The sequence below is a fragment of the Microcaecilia unicolor genome, chromosome 4 (assembly GCF_901765095.1).
Source record: "Microcaecilia unicolor chromosome 4, aMicUni1.1, whole genome shotgun sequence".
Lineage (NCBI taxonomy): Eukaryota > Metazoa > Chordata > Amphibia > Gymnophiona > Siphonopidae > Microcaecilia > Microcaecilia unicolor.
Genome location: NC_044034.1, coordinates 279,786,123 through 279,805,121, shown reverse-complemented (window position 1 = coordinate 279,805,121; position 18,999 = coordinate 279,786,123). Strand labels below are relative to the sequence as shown.

General features: G+C 43.4%; 1 protein-coding gene across 2 annotated transcripts in view; it reads left to right on the top strand.

Moving 5' to 3' along the window:
• The window catches only part of SHROOM2 (shroom family member 2), a 290,687-nt gene extending 278,561 nt beyond the window's left edge, over nt 1–12,126 (top strand). For both annotated transcript variants that reach the window (XM_030201621.1, XM_030201620.1), the window contains 2 exons: nt 2,564–2,836; nt 6,205–12,126. In XM_030201621.1, coding sequence (XP_030057481.1) covers nt 2,564–2,836; nt 6,205–6,471 — 540 coding nt within the window. In that variant the 3' untranslated portion in view covers nt 6,472–12,126. The remainder of the gene's footprint in view (nt 1–2,563; nt 2,837–6,204) is intronic.
• Nucleotides 12,127–18,999: the final 6,873 nt, after the last annotated feature.

Sequence of the window (18,999 nt, the reverse complement as noted above, 5' to 3'; positions counted from 1 at the left end):
CTCAGTTCCGCCCCCTCCTCCCCTCCCTGCTCCCTCCTCCTCTGATTTCCACGCCCATGTCCAAGCCCTCCTCCCTATTGGGCTGTACTGCTGGTGGAGGCTGGGCTTGGACTTCTACACTCTCAGCGTTCCGACTCTACTGCGCATTTGCAGGTGAGTCGGTCACTTGCAGTTTATATGTTTGATGTGCACCCTTGAACACGTCTAAGTTCTGCACCAGAACATTCCTAAGCAAGGGTAAATTTTACAAGAGTAATTTTGTGCGCATTCGAAATCACATATGCACAAAGATGTCTTTACTTGGAGATTTTTTCAAATTTCCATACACATCGCAGGCTGGACTGTTAGAAGGGTATTAGGCAGGGCAGGGGATTTTCTTTTGGTTTCTGCATAAAATGTCTTTAAATATTTGATTTTTGTGTTTCATATATAGAATTTTAAAAGAGGAAAGGGTAGGGGATTGATATACCGCCTTTCTGTTGGTGCAATCAAAGCAGTTAACATATTCAGATACTTGTTTTGTACCTGGGACAGTGGCGGGTGAAATGATTGTCTAGAGTCACATGGAGCTGCAGTGGGAAACAAACGTGATTTCCCAGGTTCTCAGGCCACTGCAAAATAACCATTAGGCTACTCCTCCACTCTCAATACTCTTGATTAGGATACAAGAGGATGTATGTGAGGTGAAAATCAGGACCGTGGAGTCGATACACCAAACTTTCATCTTTGACTCCGATTCCTCTTTTTTTTTTTTCTAGTGTCCAACTCTGATTCTGGCACTGACTCCAACTCCTAGTGATATTAGGCTTTAAACTTTTTGTTCTGGATCTAAATAAAAACTTGTAACATTATAATACATGGTATAGTGTGTGTGTGTATTATAATGTTACAAGTTTTTATTTTGAAACTGTAGTTGGAGTCAGTACATTTGTATTGATTCTGAGTCCACCAAAAATTGCTTCTGACTCCAACTTCACAACCCTGGTGAAAATTACCTCAAATTTTATTTGTATTGCTGCTTAAAATTACTTCCTCAGAGATGTTTAGTGGTCTTACATGTCCGTGTTTGCTCTGCTTATTTATATTTAGTCTGTCTCTAGATTTTGTCCAGATCTCGTGGTGACTGCCTGTTAAGAGAGTCAGAAACCTTGCATTGTCAACCTGCCTGAGATGCTTTGACCCAGTATTTAGGACAATTATCAGAGGAAGCTCAGACATCCCTGGCTTGTTCTTCAAAAGAAATACTGATTATGATCTGCCACTTAATAAAGAGGGGTAGTTATTAAGCTGCATTACAGTCATAACCTATGTTATTTGCTTCCATGGCCAGATTTAGAAATTGCAGGGCCCTATGCAAACCAGTTCGATGGGGCTCCCTGTCCTACCTAGCCCCTCCCCTGGCCCCTGCTGACAAGATTTCATTTATGAAATTTCAAATAAAGACATATCAAGCAAAACTTGTACAGAAAAACTGATTCAAATAAGCACAATGCTGTTACGCAATGAAAATAACCAGAAATTATTCAGTTATCCCACATTAAACATGAATTAGATTGAAACCTAGGAGCATTTAAAATCTTTTTTTTTTCCTTTGCTTACATCAAAAGAAAAAGATGGCATGTGGGAACTTGCTCCTTTTGCTTTGTGGAATGCAGTGGTATATTATAAAAATGCACTTGCCTTTTTATTATTATTATTTCACCGAGAAGGTATTGATTAATGAGGGAAGGGTTTCCTTCATGCAGAACTGCCCAAAGTCAGTCTAAATGTGCCAACATCGTCCAGGTCAGCACACTATTAGCAGCCAAATTCATACAAAGTTAATTATGTTCAGTGGAAAATAAATCTGTTGGCTCAGGCTGCTTGCTATGTGACTATCAATCACGGTTTCATTATTGCTACCAAGTATTACATATTAAGGGGATTTGTTTTAATTCATTTATCCAGTCCTTACATGCACATGGTTTTGCTTTTTAAACCCAAAGGTTTCCTATGATAGCATTTTACATATTTGAATTAGTTTTTCTGTACATGTTTTGCTTGATTTGTCTTTATTTGAAATAAAAACAAATGTTTAAAACATATCTTGTCAACAAGGGGTGGGGCAGAGCTATGTGGGACGGGGACGGGGGGTGGCGGCGGCACCAAATTGGTCTGCACAGGGCCCTACAATTGCTAAGACCTGCCCTGTCTATCCCCCTAAGTGCAGGAGTCTTTTTGTCATAGGAAAGAGAACTCCTTGGTTCTAAGGAGGCTTTTCTTAACTTTCTTACAGAGCTATGAAATATTTTTGATCTGTACAAGCTTTCAATTGAAGTCTTCTCCTTCCCTGAAAAGATGAACCTGATCTTTTGTGCAGTAAACATTAGCTACCTATGATTTATCAGAAAGCTTTCACCTCTTTTAAACCTTGTCATACAAAGTGACATGGAATGTTTTATACAAAAACTCAGCAAATCTGGCCTTATGAACACAACTTATCTCCTGGCATCCACTCCTAGAAATGCCTAGCCTGCTTTTTGTTATTCTGTTTCACTGTTGGTTTCTGTTTTTATTTTCACAGCAAGAACTGATAGACAGCATTAGTAGAAAGCTTCAGGTGCTGCGCGAAGCCCGTGAGACTCTCTTGGAAGACATTCAGGCTAACAATGTGCTCGGAGATGAGGTGGAGGCCATTGTGAAAGTCGTGTGCAAACCTAACGAGTTTGACAAGTTCAGAATGTTCATTGGAGACCTTGACAAAGTGGTCAACTTGCTGCTGTCACTCTCTGGTCGACTGGCCCGGGTGGAAAATGCATTGAATAATTTAGATGAAAGCGCTTCTCCTGAGGAACGGGTAAAGAAAATCTTACAAGGATCCCAGAAGTATAAGGGGTACTGAATGTAGTAATGATTTCTGCAATCTCTTCCCAAGAGCCAGCCTTGCACAAAGTAAAGGGAATAGATATGGCTTGCTAATAATACATTTAGCAGGGTCCTTCCCGATATCTTCATTTGAGTATTGAGCCCTAGGAGTGGTCACCCAGAAGCTTTTCGTTTTGTGCTGGTGTCAGTTTTATTTTTCCATGTGGAAACGAATGTCATTAAAAGTGTGCTCTATGACTACTTACCCCCAGATTCTATGTAGCGTGACTTAAGTTATATTCTGTATTTCCGCACGCAACTTAATTACTTAAACCAGTCAGCGCCGATAATTGCCACTTAACAATTATGGATACTAATTAATTGACATTAATTAGAATTTACACGGAGAACTGTCTAAGCATATTCTATAATGTGATGTGCGTAAATTCTAAGTCACATAGTTGAAAAGGGGGAGTGGCGTGGAACAAGCGGGTCATGGGCATTTCTAAAATCTGTGTGTGTTGTTATAGAATACACCTGGGCCACATGTAATTTACTTGGCATAACTCCCTGCGACTAAATTTAGTAATGCTGTTGGGTGCTCGGTGTATTCTATAAACCACATGGAAATTCAGTCTTATTCTAAAGGTGTTCTATTCAGAAAGAGTGCCCATTATGTACAAATAGCATACACTTTTTAAGCACAATTGTACTCTTAGGGCCCCTTTTACAAAGGTATGCTAGCATTGTTAGCTCGCACTAAAAATAACCGTGCACTAAACGCTGGCCACACCCATATATTTCTATGGGCATCTCTAGCATTTAGCATGCACTAAAAACAGTAGCGTCTTTGTAAAAGACCCACTTGGTGCACAATTGTGCACACAAGTTATAGAATGATAGTTTTGCATCTAACTTAATAACTTAGTCGGCTGCTAATCGCCATTAATGACCAATTATTGGCTATAATCTCGACAATAATTAAGCTCTGGAACTCGTTGCTGGACAATGTGGTAACATTGGTTAGCAAAACTGGGTTTAAAAAAAGGTTTGGGTAAGTTCCTGGAGGAAAAGTCCATAGTCTGTTATTGAGATGGACATGGGGGAATCCACTGCTTGCCCTGAGATTGGTAGCATGGAATGTTGCTACTGTTTGAGATTCTGAATGGAATCTTGTTATTCTTTGGGGTTCTACGTGGAATGTTGTTGTTAATTGGGTTTCTGCCAGATACTTGGGACCTGGATTGGCCACAGTTGGAAGTAGAGAGTTGCACAGGGACAGAAATCCTACCCATCCCCGCCCGTCCCTGCTGGAATCTTACCCGTCCCCACCCATCCCTGCTGGAATGTTACCCGTCCCCACCCATCCCCGCAAAAATTTAAACCATCCCAACCCGTCCCCACCCGTCCCCGCAAAAATTTAAACCATCCCAACCCGTCCCCACCCGTCCCCGCAAGAATTTAATAGTACATAAAAGAAAGTTCCAGTCAGCTCCCTTTCTGGATTTGAGCCACAGCACTTCAGGCAAGGACGGACCGGAAGTTGGAACTTGGAACACTCTGGTGCGCACATGTAAGATTTGTCTCTGATTCACTGGGATTGTGTGCTGAGAGGCCGCCACATGCACGCGCCAGTAGGTCAGGTGACATCTGATTCTCGTGCCTGTGTCAGAGCTGAGGTCTGTGCACCAGCCTGGGAGCAAAGAGGATTAATAGTAACATAGTAAGTGACAGCAAATAGACCTGAACGGTCCATCCACTCTGCCCAATAGTCACACTCATGATCAATTCATCATTAAATCAACGAGTGTGATATTATATACTTGATTATGGTCTTTCTTTCGTGTTTCTAGAACAAAGACCACAGGAGTCTATCTGGCCCCATCCTTATGTTCCAACTGCTGGAGTTGCCATCGAAGCCCACTCCAGCCTATTCATGTTCTCATTTCTGGGACACAGACCGTAAAAGTCTGTCCAGCACTGTCCTCATGTTCCAGCCACTGAAGTTGCTGTCTAAGCCCTTTCCAGCCCATCCTACACCAGATTGCCATGTATGAGACACAGAACATACAAGTCTGCCAGGTATCAGCTCTAGTTCATCACAGCCAGAGTCGCCATCTAAGCGTCACTTGACACATCCACACACATGCAGCCATTTAAGGTTAGCTTTTATATAACTTCCATTTTCTAATTAGAGATCCTCTGTGTTCATCCCACGCCTTTTTGAATTCCGTCATCATTTGTGACTCTACCACCTCCTTAATGGAAGACTTTCCACATTTATGCTGTTAAATCAAGGAAGAAGAGGAGGAGGAGGAGACAGCACTCAAATAAATTGGTATTCGGTAGATGAGAGGCTGGTGCAGGTGCAGCTTACACTTCCACGGGAAGCCCACAGAACTGCTTCCATCCCCGCGGGAACCCCGCAGGAACTGCCTCCGTCCCCGCGGGAACCCCGCAGGAACTGCCTCCGTCCCCGCGGGAATCCCGCGGGTTCCGCGGGATTCCCGCGGGGACGGAAGCCGTGCAGCTCTCTAGTTGGAAGCAAGGTAGTGGGCTAGATGGACCATTGGTCTGACCCAGTATGACTATTCTTATGCAGATATTTCTACTATTTCTATAATGAGAATTACCATTATAGAGCTGGCAGGGCATATCCTCTCAGTGCCTAACTTTAGGCAATCTATATAGTAACATAGTAGGTGACAGCAGAAAAAGACCTGTACGGTCCATCCACTCTGCCCAACCTGTATGGTCCATCCACTCTGCCCTATAGAAAATTACCTCCTTTGTGTGCATAGTGCTCACTCCTATCAGCAGATTACATTCATTTCCAATGATGGTCCATACTTACTGAGCACCATACAGCAGAATGGGGTGGACCAAATGGTAAACTGGCCCACCAATTAACCAATATGCTTGAGAAGCATATGAACCAGAAGTGCTACTAATCTGATGAGGGCTAGTTTATTAAAAAGGTGGGGGAGTGAGGCTCATTATGCACAGACAGCCCTCTGTCCATCCCCATATTGCACTGTTGCAAGTTAATTGCAGGGCGTCATGGCTGGAAGAGTCACCCTTTAGGTTACAGGGCTCTTAATGGCCTGGGATGGGAGAAAAGAAGAATGATGAAAATGGGACAGGGAGATTTTAGGGAGAGACTGAACAACTGAACAGAGGAAGACTCAGCATTGAAAAGGAAGTGGATGCAGGGAAGTGACAGAGCTGTTGAGCAGCATGTCCAAAAAAAAGGGCTCTTGAACTGAGGAGAGGGCTATAAAATACTTAAAAATAATGGGGCTGTTTCCTGTAGGCTGGTGTGTCTCAGACTTTGAATGTGTTTCTTTATTTGCTTTCAAGCGGACGCTGGTGGAGAAGCAGAAGCTGCTCACCAGGCAGCACGAGGATGCGAAGGAGCTGAAGGAGAACCTGGATCGCAGGGAGCGCATCGTCTTTGACATCCTAGCAAGTTACCTGAGCGAGGAGAACCTGGCCGATTATGAGCACTTTGTAAAGATGAAGTCGGCTCTTATCATTGAGCAGCGGGAGCTGGAAGACAAAATCAAGCTCGGGGAGGAGCAGCTGAAGTGCTTGACAGACAGTCTCCCTCTCGACAGGACCAAATAATACATGGTCCGAGAGCTGTGTGGCTGGGTTCTGTCCTCAGCTGGTGCACAGAAGCAGTTTTCATACGTGCAAAAAAGACAGCGGTTCCCGTATACAGAGAAGGAGAAATGAGAGGAACAAGACTATCATAGTAGCAATAATTTTTTTTTAAATTTTGGCTTGTTTGAATGATGTATTTAATTTTTGTAAACACTATTTTAATGCAGCAGTGTAAGCTCTTGTGTATATTTCTCCCTGAGCATTTAGGAATTTCCCGCAAAGGCGAGACGATAGAATGTAAGGTGAAGTTTAACTTTTATTGTAAAGCCCTGTTATGGAGGGAGGAAAGGTTATAGTTGTCTCCTAAGCTCTAGATACAACTTACAGAGACTTTATGGACTGCCTTCATCAGTGGCTAATAGCAGTGAAGGTGCTCTGGGGGCAGGCTTTTAGTTTCTGACAGCTACATGCACACTGCGGGGGAGTAGATTTGATTTTAATCTGTCATTATGCCCCTGGATGCTGGGGTACAATTCTTCCATAAACCTATTGTACCATAAAACAGTTCACGGTTTTATTTATCCTTTGTCTTTCATGTCACCGTACAGAAAATAGCAATAAAGCAGCTAGTTGGCACAAAGTCAGAAGTATCTTGATCTACAAAGTAATCCGAATGCATTAAGGTAAAGGGATGCACTTAAAAGTAATCCAGTACGAGCACAAATAAATAACAGTTTGGAATAATGTTCTGCTGTTCAGCAAACATGACTCCATTCACTTTGCACTTGTGGAACACACACAGCCACCTCTAGGTTGGGAGCTTGAGGTTAATGTGGCATGCATATCGCATGGCACCTACTGAATGTGATATCAGAAAAAGGAACAGTGTTATATATTTATTGCCCAAGGTAAACCGAGAGACAGGACGTGGTGCACCCAATCCATTGTCGGTGTTGGTATCAGCACCCAGCAGTTCTCCTAAATGCCAGCTTCACCTTCCACCCCCAAGGCCAACTGTACTATAAAAATAATATCCTTTTTATATGACTTCTTTTTTGGTAGTTGAGGAAGAAGAAATTCAGAAATGAGCATTTTTTCGTACGCCATTCCTACCCCACCTCCATCATGCACATCACTGCCTTGCATGAATCCCTTCCCTAGCCCACTATGATAAGCACCTGTCTTACCTCTAGTGTGCTGAAAGCAATTAAGACATTCAATATCCCATAGTTCTCTTATATAACTGCAACTTACCTGTTCAACTGAGTGCCCATAATCATGGGATAGGGATTTTAATAACGTGCATTACGTAGTAGGTATGTTTTATGTATGATGTATTTTTGGTGTGGTTGTTTTGTAGTTAAGGAAGTGATAAGATTATCATCAGAGAACTTTTTTCACTCTTCATTTTCCTCATAAATGATAACTACCTTTTCAATTTTTTGCCTGTTTTCAGCATTACGTTATTACATTCATAGTTATACATGTAATATTTGTTTAGTCTGTTTCATGAACAAATTGTTTTCCATCTTTTTATGCTCTAGGCTTCAGATATGCAGTTATCATGCAAACCTTTTAGCCCACCTTGGGCTCTCAAACTGTGTTGAAGTCGAGACTCCATACAAAACAAAATCGTCCACAAATCAAAAGCATAATAGAAATGGTTCATCACCACCCCGCTCTTCCCCAACCATTTCATTACTTTGAAATGTGAAACTGCAGCTCATTTGACCTTCAGAGGGCTCCAGATCCAGAAAAACAAAAATTGTTTACATTTTTTTTTTTAAGGCAGAGCAAACATCTGACAGCTGCCTTCTTACCTAATGAGGCCTTGTGATACATGCCTACTGAACCACAACCTGAGTTCAAATCCCACACTGGGATTTCTGTCATGGAGCTGGCCTCTGGCCAACTCAGCCATCCATTCAGATTTGTTTGGTAGACGAGTACCCATCCTTAGACAGGAGAAGAGGGAAATTAGGGAAGGCAACAGCAAACTACCCCACTAACAGTCTGCCAAAAATCATCATGCAGATTGTGCCCCCCTCCCCATGTCATTTGTGACTTGGTAATTGTATACAAGGGACTTCCTTCTTACCTAATGAGAACTACTTCTTTTCAGAACACAATTTTGCAAATCTTCTGTTATCAACAGTGGACGGAAGTCCTCCCTGCTGTTCGGGAACCACTAGTACACTTGAAACTGAATAATTCTGCCTGGCAGCAGTGGACACTGTTCATTTATGCTAGCAGTGCTCTGTGCTAGCCAGCTGCTCAGTGTGAACAGTCTAGAGGAACAGGTGATGGACATTTAAGCAGTGAAAGGGGAGAGCAGTGGCTGTTGGAGGAAAACAAACACAAGTCAAACAGAAGTGTGGCATATGGCGGATGTTAAAAGAAGGTCAAAACGGGTCAGGAAGGGGCGAGAACAATAGTACCACAAATATATGCGAACAAGCCCCTGGTAGATGTCTGTCTGTGCATATCGTCAATCACCATACTTCCCATGTTATGATATGTGATACACCAGCAAACAGAACTGTTACATTCCATTGGAAATTATTGTAGCTAAGCTACAATGTTCTGCCCTGTTTCTGCAACTATTTGTATTGTTTAATTTTTTTAATACTGTGGTTATGTTAATGCCAAGTGTATGTGAAATGTGAATCCTGATATTTCAATATGCACCTAAGAGTCAGTACTTTAATAATATTATCCACCATTTATCACACTGAGAACACTTCAGCATATTATCCTGTTCACAAGGTGCTGTGTACTGTGCATCCTATCTTAGTTAACCAACATGCTAATAAATCTCGCTTAAATGTGAAAAGTCTTTTTAAGAGACAAACCTGTGACTGTCAGCACTATACGTAAATGAAAAAAAAATAGTTATATGGTATTTTTTTGTTTGTTTTTAAACCTGCTGTTAATGATCTGTGTTAGGCAACTTTTGGTTCTAGTCCTGGTCCTGGGCTTTTTCGTTACTGCCCAATGTGAAATTGTGTACAGATTTCCAGCCTTGAATTACATAAAGATCATATTGCTTAACTTTGCAGAAATTAAACCCTCCAGTTGTTTCAGAAATTGTGTTTTGAGTAGTTCTATAATTCAAGGTCCCCCCCCCCTTTTTTTTTTGCTCTATTTATGACACTTGTGACTTTCATACAGACAACATTTGCAGATTGGACATTTTTAGCTTAATGAAAAAATAATTATATTTTCTTAAAAATATAAGGTTGAATGTTAGTTCAAATCCATTGGAATGAACGCCCCCCACTGGCCAGAGAGCCAGTGAGCAGGGATAGAGTCAGAGGTTAAAAGATAAGATTTAAGGCTGGCCTTGACTATGGGCGTTATTTTTGGATCTCTACAACTGTTTGAGGTTGGTCAATAATAGCAAACATAAAACCCATTTCAAGGAAGTATAATAAAAGTCAAATGTAAATAGCTGAGATGACATTTAAACTAGTTTAGTATGTTAGGAAATCTAACAATAGCGGAATTGAAAGAAGTCTGAGTAACACAGGATACATACACTCCCTTGACATTTACAGTGCTTTGAAAGTGTTCATACCCTTTTACATTCAGATGTCTAAAAACTTCAATTCAGAATGCATTACAATACAAAACAACAACTTATAAGAGTAATTAAGAAGAAACCAAAAAGTCTTAATTGCAAAGGTCTTCCCACCCCTCTATTCAGTACTTGGTGGAAGTTCCTTTTGCAGCAATAACACCATAAGTTGTTTAGTATAAGGGTCTGGAAGAAGAAAAGGAGACCATCTTCGCAAACTCAACCAAAGGTCCAACAACGACAGTGGTGGTGGTCCAGGAAAGGAGGCGAAAACCAAGGGTTCTTATAAACTTTTATTGAGGAATGACCCTACTCGGCAAAGTATCGGCAGTAGCCTTCATCATTTAATAATGGCCGCATACAGCACAGCACCACTCGGATATTGGTTCCTGTTTTGAAGGAAGTGTTTCAAGGATTTGTGTCTCATTGAGTTCATATTGAAGACTGTTGGTTGCATCTGATGACCCCTGATGAAGGCTGCCGAAATTCTGTCAAGTAGGGTTTTTGGACCTGTAGTATAAGGGTCTACCAACTTTGTACAGTCGGTGCAGTTTTTGCCGATTCTTCTTGACAGAATACTTACAGCTCTTTCAGGTTGATTAGGGACATTCACTGCAGAGCTACTCCATTGTTACTTTAGTTTTGTGTTTAGAGTCATTGTCCTGCTGAAAGGTAAATCTTTTCCTCTGGGATGAGGTGCTGCTGTATTTGCATTGAGAGCAAAAAGTTTAGTTTTGGTCTCTGACAACAAAACCTACCACATACATTCAGTATTCCCTAAGTTTTTCTTTGAAAGCACTGTGCACACATACCATGACTTTTCTTCAGTGGTGGCTTCCTTCTTGCCACCGTCCTATACAGGCCATGTTTATGGAATAATCTAGAAATTGCTGAACTGTCATACATTTTCCAAATCTCAGGCAGAGACCTCTGTAATTCTTTAAAAGTAATCTTAGACCTTACAGTGACTCCTCAGCAATTTTGTTAACCCACAACTACTGATTTTGGAGAGATTGCTCAACTGAGATAGTGTTTTGGTGATAAAAACTGTTTCTGCTTTACAGTGATTGGCCTGAAAGTGCTTCAAGGGCTATTCTCATTAAAATTTTCCTGTAGTCATTCCTCCAATCTGTACCTTTGGATATCTTTATCCTAGAAATCGTTTTGCAGCTCTGCATTTGGCATGCTTAGACCTTTCCTTCAAATACCTCATACAACAGAGCTTGATTCTTCATTTAGGAGTATTCAAATTATATCAGCTACTGTGATTGGACACAGGTGGGCTTTATTTAACTTATGGGCCTGGTTAAAGCAATTTTTGGAACTAGAGCTAATTGGGGTTTGCTATGAATAAAGGATGTAAAGATTTGTGAAATGCAGGCTTTTTAGTTTCATTCTTAATTACATTTTGGATATTTCTGTAAATTTTTTTTTTATGTTGATAGTGTAAAATATACTGTATAGATCAGTAAAACAAACCCCTACTTTGATGCATTGTGAATTTGAATTTTTTTTAGACAAAATGTGAAAAATATACAGGTGTGAGGACTTATGTGACTCAGAGGTGTATTTTCAAAGCACTTAGACTTACAAATTTCCATTACATTACCCTGTGATGCTTTGAAAGTGAGTCTCACAGTAACCTTTTTCTTTTTTCCACATTCTGTACAATAAAGGCAAATTAAAGTACCTTTCTAACAAAATATGCTAATTTTGCCAGACAAAAATAACTTTGTGTCATCTGATACTATAGAGGACATTCTTAACAACAGTGACAAGGAAAGATGGATGGGGTGAGAGAAAAGTTAAGACAGCTTGAGATCTAGCCCTAGAAAAGCAAAGAGTCTGCTGGCTGCCATTGTAAGTGAAATGTGAATCCTGAAACACCTTGTAACCTGCATTGAGCTATCTATAGCTCATAACATGGGAGCTTCTGCTTTGTTATCCTGTGGAGGAGAGGGGGAGGCAGCAGACCATGGAACAGGGATCCAGGATGAGAGCAAGAAAATAGTATAAGGGGCCCTTTTACTAAGCAGCAGTAGGGCTAATGTACGGGTAGTGTGCGCCGAATCGGCACTACTGCCGAGGTAGAGTGGATGCCCAGCAGTAATTCCGAAGTTGGCGCATGCTGTTTCCCTGCAGTAGAAAATAATTTTCTACCTTGGGGGGGGGGGGGGGGGGCGGGCGTTCTCAGCAGTAATCAGCAGCGTGGCCACATTGGTGTGTGCTGGATGATTACTGTTGTATATTCCTTCCAAACTAGGCCTGTAATATGGCTTTGATGGCCCTCAGGATTCCTTGCTTTGTTGTCATCAGCATATTTTTAGTTTCTTCCTGCAGCTGCATGTAAGCTACAGTGTTTTCTCAGTAAATGGAAAGTACATGTTACATGTCAAGGTGACACTTAGTTGGAACTGAGGCTATGCGGCCCATATATGGCAGATACACGTGGATATAACCTTGGTAGTGGTGAGAGACTGAGGACTCTGCAGACTCCAAGATGTTCCTACGGAACTATGTGTTCAGACAGGAAGGACACCAGGTGTTTCATACTACTAATTTGTTAGCTGGTTTTCACGCAAGGAGCACGCGTTACTGATAAGGAATTAGCCTATTGCCACAAAGTGTGCATGTGAACACAAGTAGGAGAAGATGATACAATGGAGGAGATTTCCATTTTTGTATACATATAAAAAATAACAGAATACTACAGGAATATCCATATATGATAAGTTAGTTTAGGAGAAACGAAACAACAGCATACAGTGGGGGAAATAAGTATTTGATCCCTTGCTGATTTTGTAAGTTTGCCCACTGACAAAGACATGAGCAGCCCATAATTGAAGGGTAGGTTATTGGTAACAGTGAGAGATAGCACATCACAAATTAAATCCGGAAAATCACATTGTGGAAAGTATATGAATTTATTTGCATTCTGCAGAGGGAAATAAGTATTTGATCCCCCACCAACCAGTAAGAGATCTGGCCCCTACAGACCAGGTAGATGCTCCAAATCAACTCGTTACCTGCATGACAGACAGCTGTCGGCAATGGTCACCTGTATGAAAGACACCTGTCCACAGACTCAGTGAATCAGTCAGACTCTAACCTCTACAAAATGGCCAAGAGCAAGGAGCTGTCTAAGGATGTCAGGGACAAGATCATACACCTGCACAAGGCTGGAATGGGCTACAAAACCATCAGTAAGACGCTGGGCGAGAAGGAGACAACTGTTGGTGCCATAGTAAGAAAATGGAAGAAGTACAAAATGACTGTCAATCGACAAAGATCTGGGGCTCCACGCAAAATCTCACCTCGTGGGGTATCCTTTATCATGAGGAAGGTTAGAAATCAGCCTACAACTACAAGGGGGGAACTTGTCAATGATCTCAAGGCAGCTGGGACCACTGTCACCACGAAAACCATTGGTAACACATTACGACATAACGGATTGCAATCCTGCAGTGCCCGCAAGGTCCCCCTGCTCCGGAAGGCACATGTGACGGCCCGTCTGAGTTTGCCAGTGAACACCTGGATGATGCCGAGAGTGATTGGGAGAAGGTGCTGTGGTCAGATGAGACAAAAATTGAGCTCTTTGGCATGAACTCAACTCGCCGTGTTTGGAGGAAGAGAAATGCTGCCTATGACCCAAAGAACACCGTCCCCACTGTCAAGCATGGAGGTGGAAATGTTATGTTTTGGGGGTGTTTCTCTGCTAAGGGCACAGGACTACTTCACCGCATCAATGGGAGAATGGATGGGGCCATGTACCGTACAATTCTGAGTGACAACCTCCTTCCCTCCGCCAGGGCCTTAAAAATGGGTCGTGGCTGGGTCTTCCAGCACGACAATGACCCAAAACATACAGCCAAGGCAACAAAGGAGTGGCTCAGGAAGAAGCACATTAGGGTCATGGAGTGGCCTAGCCAGTCACCAGACCTTAATCCCATTGAAAACTTATGGAGGGAGCTGAAGCTGCGAGTTGCCAAGCGACAGCCCAGAACTCTTAATGATTTAGAGATGATCTGCAAAGAGGAGTGGACCAAAATTCCTCCTGACATGTGTGCAAACCTCATCATCAACTACAGAAGACGTCTGACTGCTGTGCTTGCCAACAAGGGTTTTGCCACCAAGTATTAGGTCTTGTTTGCCAGAGGGATTAAATACTTATTTCCCTCTGCAGAATGCAAATAAATTCATATACTTTCCACAATGTGATTTTCCGGATTTAATTTGTGATGTGCTATCTCTCACTGTTACCAATAACCTACCCTTCAATTATGGGCTGCTCATGTCTTTGTCAGTGGGCAAACTTACAAAATCAGCAAGGGATCAAATACTTATTTCCCCCACTGTATATGTGATGGCTAGGAAAGTTTTGCTGAGCAGTTTTGTTATTCAGTCTTTGCGCCTGGCTTTTCTGTGTGACAACCTGCTCCAGAGAGAACAATTATTTTGTATTGGCTTTGTGGGATACCAATAAAGATTTTTACTGGTTGCGCCTATATCTAAGTCTGATTGTCTCTCTTATTCCAGCCTCTAGGGCTGAAGTGTTTTCCCCTCCCCAGGGGCAAGGAACAGGGTTTCAGACCATGCTGGTAGCTTGTGAGCCCTTATTGCTAGGTCAATGGATGGCAGTAAGGGCTCAGGCAGTAAATAACTACACGCTACTTTTAATTTTACGTGTGAAAATGGATGTGTGAAATTGGTGCATGCTGAGCCATTTACTGCCCCATTTAAAAAAGCCTTTTTTTTCCCCAGACGCAGTAAAAAATGGCCAACGTGCACCAATTTCACACGTCCACTCTACCCCAGGCTACTTTTCACCAAAACTTAGTAAAAGGGCCCCATAGAGAGAGAAGCAGCTGGGACAGAAGAGACGAAGCAACTCCTGGGAGCAGGAACACTGCGATAGAAAGGAGGTGCCCAACAATGGTCAAAGAACCCCCCCAGCTGTAGGGTAACCTAGAAAGACTGAGTGACGGGGGGAGGTTACAGTTGTAGAAAGCTGGTGATTGAAGCAGAGAAGTTGGGATAACAAGGAAGAGGTGAAGGCGTAGAGGGAATAGTAGAGAAGGAAGAGCATGAGTTATTGAAAGGGATTGCATAGGAAGTACGGAGTGTGAGTGAGAAGGGATAATATGAATAAATTTTTGTGAGGAGGTTACAAGGAGGAGAGGGTTGCAGACTATGTTCCTGCAAAGGTTCGAGTTGATGAGAGCAAATATTTTCCATTACATTACCCTGTGAGCACTTCCTACAGATACGAACACAGAGGTACACACACACATATAAACATTCAAGGAGGTTGGAAAAACTTCCATGAGCCATGTTGTGCATGCTTTCCCTATTTGTTCGCTTGTAGTTTAACTATGGGCCCTGTTTAATAAGCTGTGCTGTAGGCCCACACACTTAGCGTACGCTAAAAATTAGCACATGCTAATGTTAGAGACACCCATTATATTCCTAGGGTATCTCTAGCATTAGTGCGATCTAATTTTTAGCACATGCTAAAAAGTGTGCGTGCCTACAGTGTGGTTTAGTAAACAGAGCCCTTTATGTTTAAAGCTACTCTGAATTTTACTCAGCTACCGGATGATTAGTGCAACTTAGAGGGAACATTGCTCCTCCTTCATGAGCATCACTCAAAAAAAAAAAGGAGGGGGACAATAAGAGAACTTTTGAAAACCGCAAGGAAGGGGCCCCTTCACTGTCTACCAGCTGCCTCCCCAAGTACCTCTGTTACTGATGGTATTATGCACACTGTATGAACCAGAGGTTTTCAACCCTGTCTATGGGGCACATCCAGCCAGTTGAGGTTTTCAGGATTTCCCCATTAAATTCCATGGGGATATCCTGAAAACCCCGACTGGGTGTGCCCCGAGGACTGGGTTGAAAACCTCTGCTCCAGGGAATTATGTAGCAAAAAATCAAAATAACGCATGCCAAAATAATACAACATATGAAAGCAGTATTCTAGAAATATATCCAGGTACTTTAACAGTTGGTCTTCTCGGTCAACCCTAGCTCCCCAGTCTAGCATCTTCCACTGCATGCAAATCTCTCTCATGAATATGCATTGTGGATATCCTGAAAACCTTACTGGCTGGGGTGCCTCCAGAACCAGGTTTGGGAATCACTGGGGGGGGGGGGGGTCAAGTTCTTTTATGTAAGGAAGAAGAGCGGAACTTGGTGATCATATCTGATGATTTTAAAGTGGCCAAACCAGTAGAAAAGATGATGGCAAAAGCTGCGTAACCCTAGTAGCACTCTAGAAATGTTAAGTAGTATTTGGGTGCATAAGGAGAGAAATGACCAGCAGGAAAAAGGTGTTGATAATGCCTATGTATAAGTCGCTGGTGAGGCCCCCTTGTAGAGTACTGTATGCAGTTCTGGAGACTGCATCAACAAAATGATATAAACAGGATGGAGTCAGTTCAGAAGACAATTACTAACAAGGTCAGTGGTCTTTGTCAGAAACCCCTGGATTATATATATGGTGCAATGAATTTATTGATCAAAGACTCGACACAATGCTGTGTTTTGGCCCAAAAGGCCAAGAGCTGCCTAATTTTAGGTGCTAAGAATGCTCATAAACCCCTGGATTCTATATATAGCACCCAGAATTTTACATCAAAATTTGGGCATGTGCCATTTGAGTAACAAGCCCTTACCTATCAAAAATTGGATGCTAACAATTATTGAAGTTAATTGGCACCCACCGAAATTTGCATGTGTATAGCGAATGCTACATACCTGTAGAAGGTATTCTCCGAGGACAGCAGGCTGATTGTTCTCACTGATGGGTGACATCCACGGCAGCCCCTCCAATCGGAACACTTTCTAGCAAAGTCCTTTGCTAGTCCTCGCGCGCCGATGCGCACCGCGCATGCGCGGCCGTCTTCCCGCCCGAACCGGCTCGTGCCGGCCAGTCTCATATGTAGCAAGACAAAGAGAAGGGAAGACACAACTCCAAAGGGGAGGCGGGCGGGTTTGTGAGAACAATCAGCCTGCTGTCCTCGGAGAATACCTTCTACAGGTATGTAGCATTCGCTTTCTCCGAGGACAAGCAGGCTGCTTGTTCTCACTGATGGGGTATCCCTAGCCCCCAGGCTCACTCAAAACAACAACCATGGTCAATTGGGCCTCGCAACGGCGAGCACATAACTGAGATTGACCTAAAAAATTTACCAACTAACTGAGAGTGCAGCCTGGAACAGAACAAACATGGGCCTAGGGGGGTGGAGTTGGATTCTAAACCCCGAACAGATTCTGAAGCACTGACTGCCCGAACCGACTGTCGCGTCGGGTATCCTGCTGCAGGCAGTAATGAGATGTGAATGTGTGGACAGAAGACCACGTCGCAGCTTTGCAAATTTCTTCAATAGTGGCTGACTTCAAGTGGGCTACCGACGCTGCCATGGCTCTAACATTATGAGCCATGACATGACCCTCAAGAGCGAGCCCAGCCTGGGCGTAAGTGAAGGAAATGCAATCTGCTAGCCAATTGGATATGGTGCGTTTTCCCACAGCCACTCCCCTCCTGTTGGGATCAAAAGAAACAAACAATTGGGCGGACTGTCTGTGGGGCTGTGTCCGCTCCAGATAGAAGGCCAATGCTCTTTTGCAGTCCAATGTGTGCAGCTGACGTTCAGCAGGGCAGGAATGAGGACGGGGAAAGAATGTTGGCAAGACAATTGACTGGTTCAGATGGAACTCCGACACAACCTTCGGCAAGAACTTAGGGTGAGTGCGGAGGACTACTCTGTTGTGATGAAATTTTGTGTAAGGGGCCTGGGCTACCAGGGCCTGAAGCTCACTGACTCTACGAGCTGAAGTAACTGCCACCAAGAAAATGACCTTCCAGGTCAAGTACTTCAGATGGCAGGAATTCAGTGGCTCAAAAGGAGGTTTCATCAGCTGGGTGAGAACGACATTGAGATCCCATGACACAGTAGGAGGCTTGACAGGGGGCTTTGACAAAAGCAAACCTCTCATGAAGCGAACAACTAAAGGCTGTCCTGAGATCGGCTTACCTTCCACACGGTAATGGTATGCACTGATTGCACTAAGGTGAACCCTTACAGAGTTGGTCTTGAGACCGGACTCAGACAAGTGCAGAAGGTATTCAAGCAGGGTCTGTGTAGGACAAGAGCGAGGATCTAGGGCCTTGCAGTCACACCAGACGGCAAACCTCCTCCATAGAAAGAAGTAACTCCTCTTAGTGGAATCTTTCCTGGAAGCAAGCAAGATGCGGGAGACACCCTCTGACAGACCCAAAGAGGCAAAGTCTACGCTCTCAACATCCAGGCCGTGAGAGCCAGGGACCGGAGGTTGGGATGCAGAAGCGCCCCTTCGTCCTGTGTGATGAGGGTCGGAAAACACTCCAATCTCCACGGTTCTTCGGAGGACAACTCCAGAAGAAGAGGGAACCAGATCTGACGCGGCCAAAAAGGCGCAATCAGAATCATGGTGCCTCGGTCTTGCTTGAGTTTCAACAAAGTCTTCCCCACCAGAGGTATGGGAGGATAAGCATACAGCAGACCCTCCCCCCAGTCCAGGAGGAAGGCATCCGATGCCAGTCTGCCGTGGGCCTGAAGCCTGGAACAGAACTGAGGGACTTTGTGGTTGGCTCGAGATGCGAAGAGATCTACCAAGGGGGTGCCCCACACCTGGAAGATCTGTCGCACTACCCGGGAATTGAGCGACCACTCGTGAGGTTGCATAATCCTGCTCAACCTGTCGGCCAGACTGTTGTTTACGTCTGCCAGATATGTGGCTTGGAGCACCATGCCGTGATGGCGAGCCCAGAGCCACATGCTGACGGCTTCCTGACACAGGGGGCGAGATCCGGTGCCCCCCTGCTTGTTGACGTAGTACATGGCAACCTGGTTGTCTGTCTGAATTTGGATAATTTGGTGGGACAGCCGATCCCTGAAAGCCTTCAGAGCGTTCCAGATCGCTCGTAACTC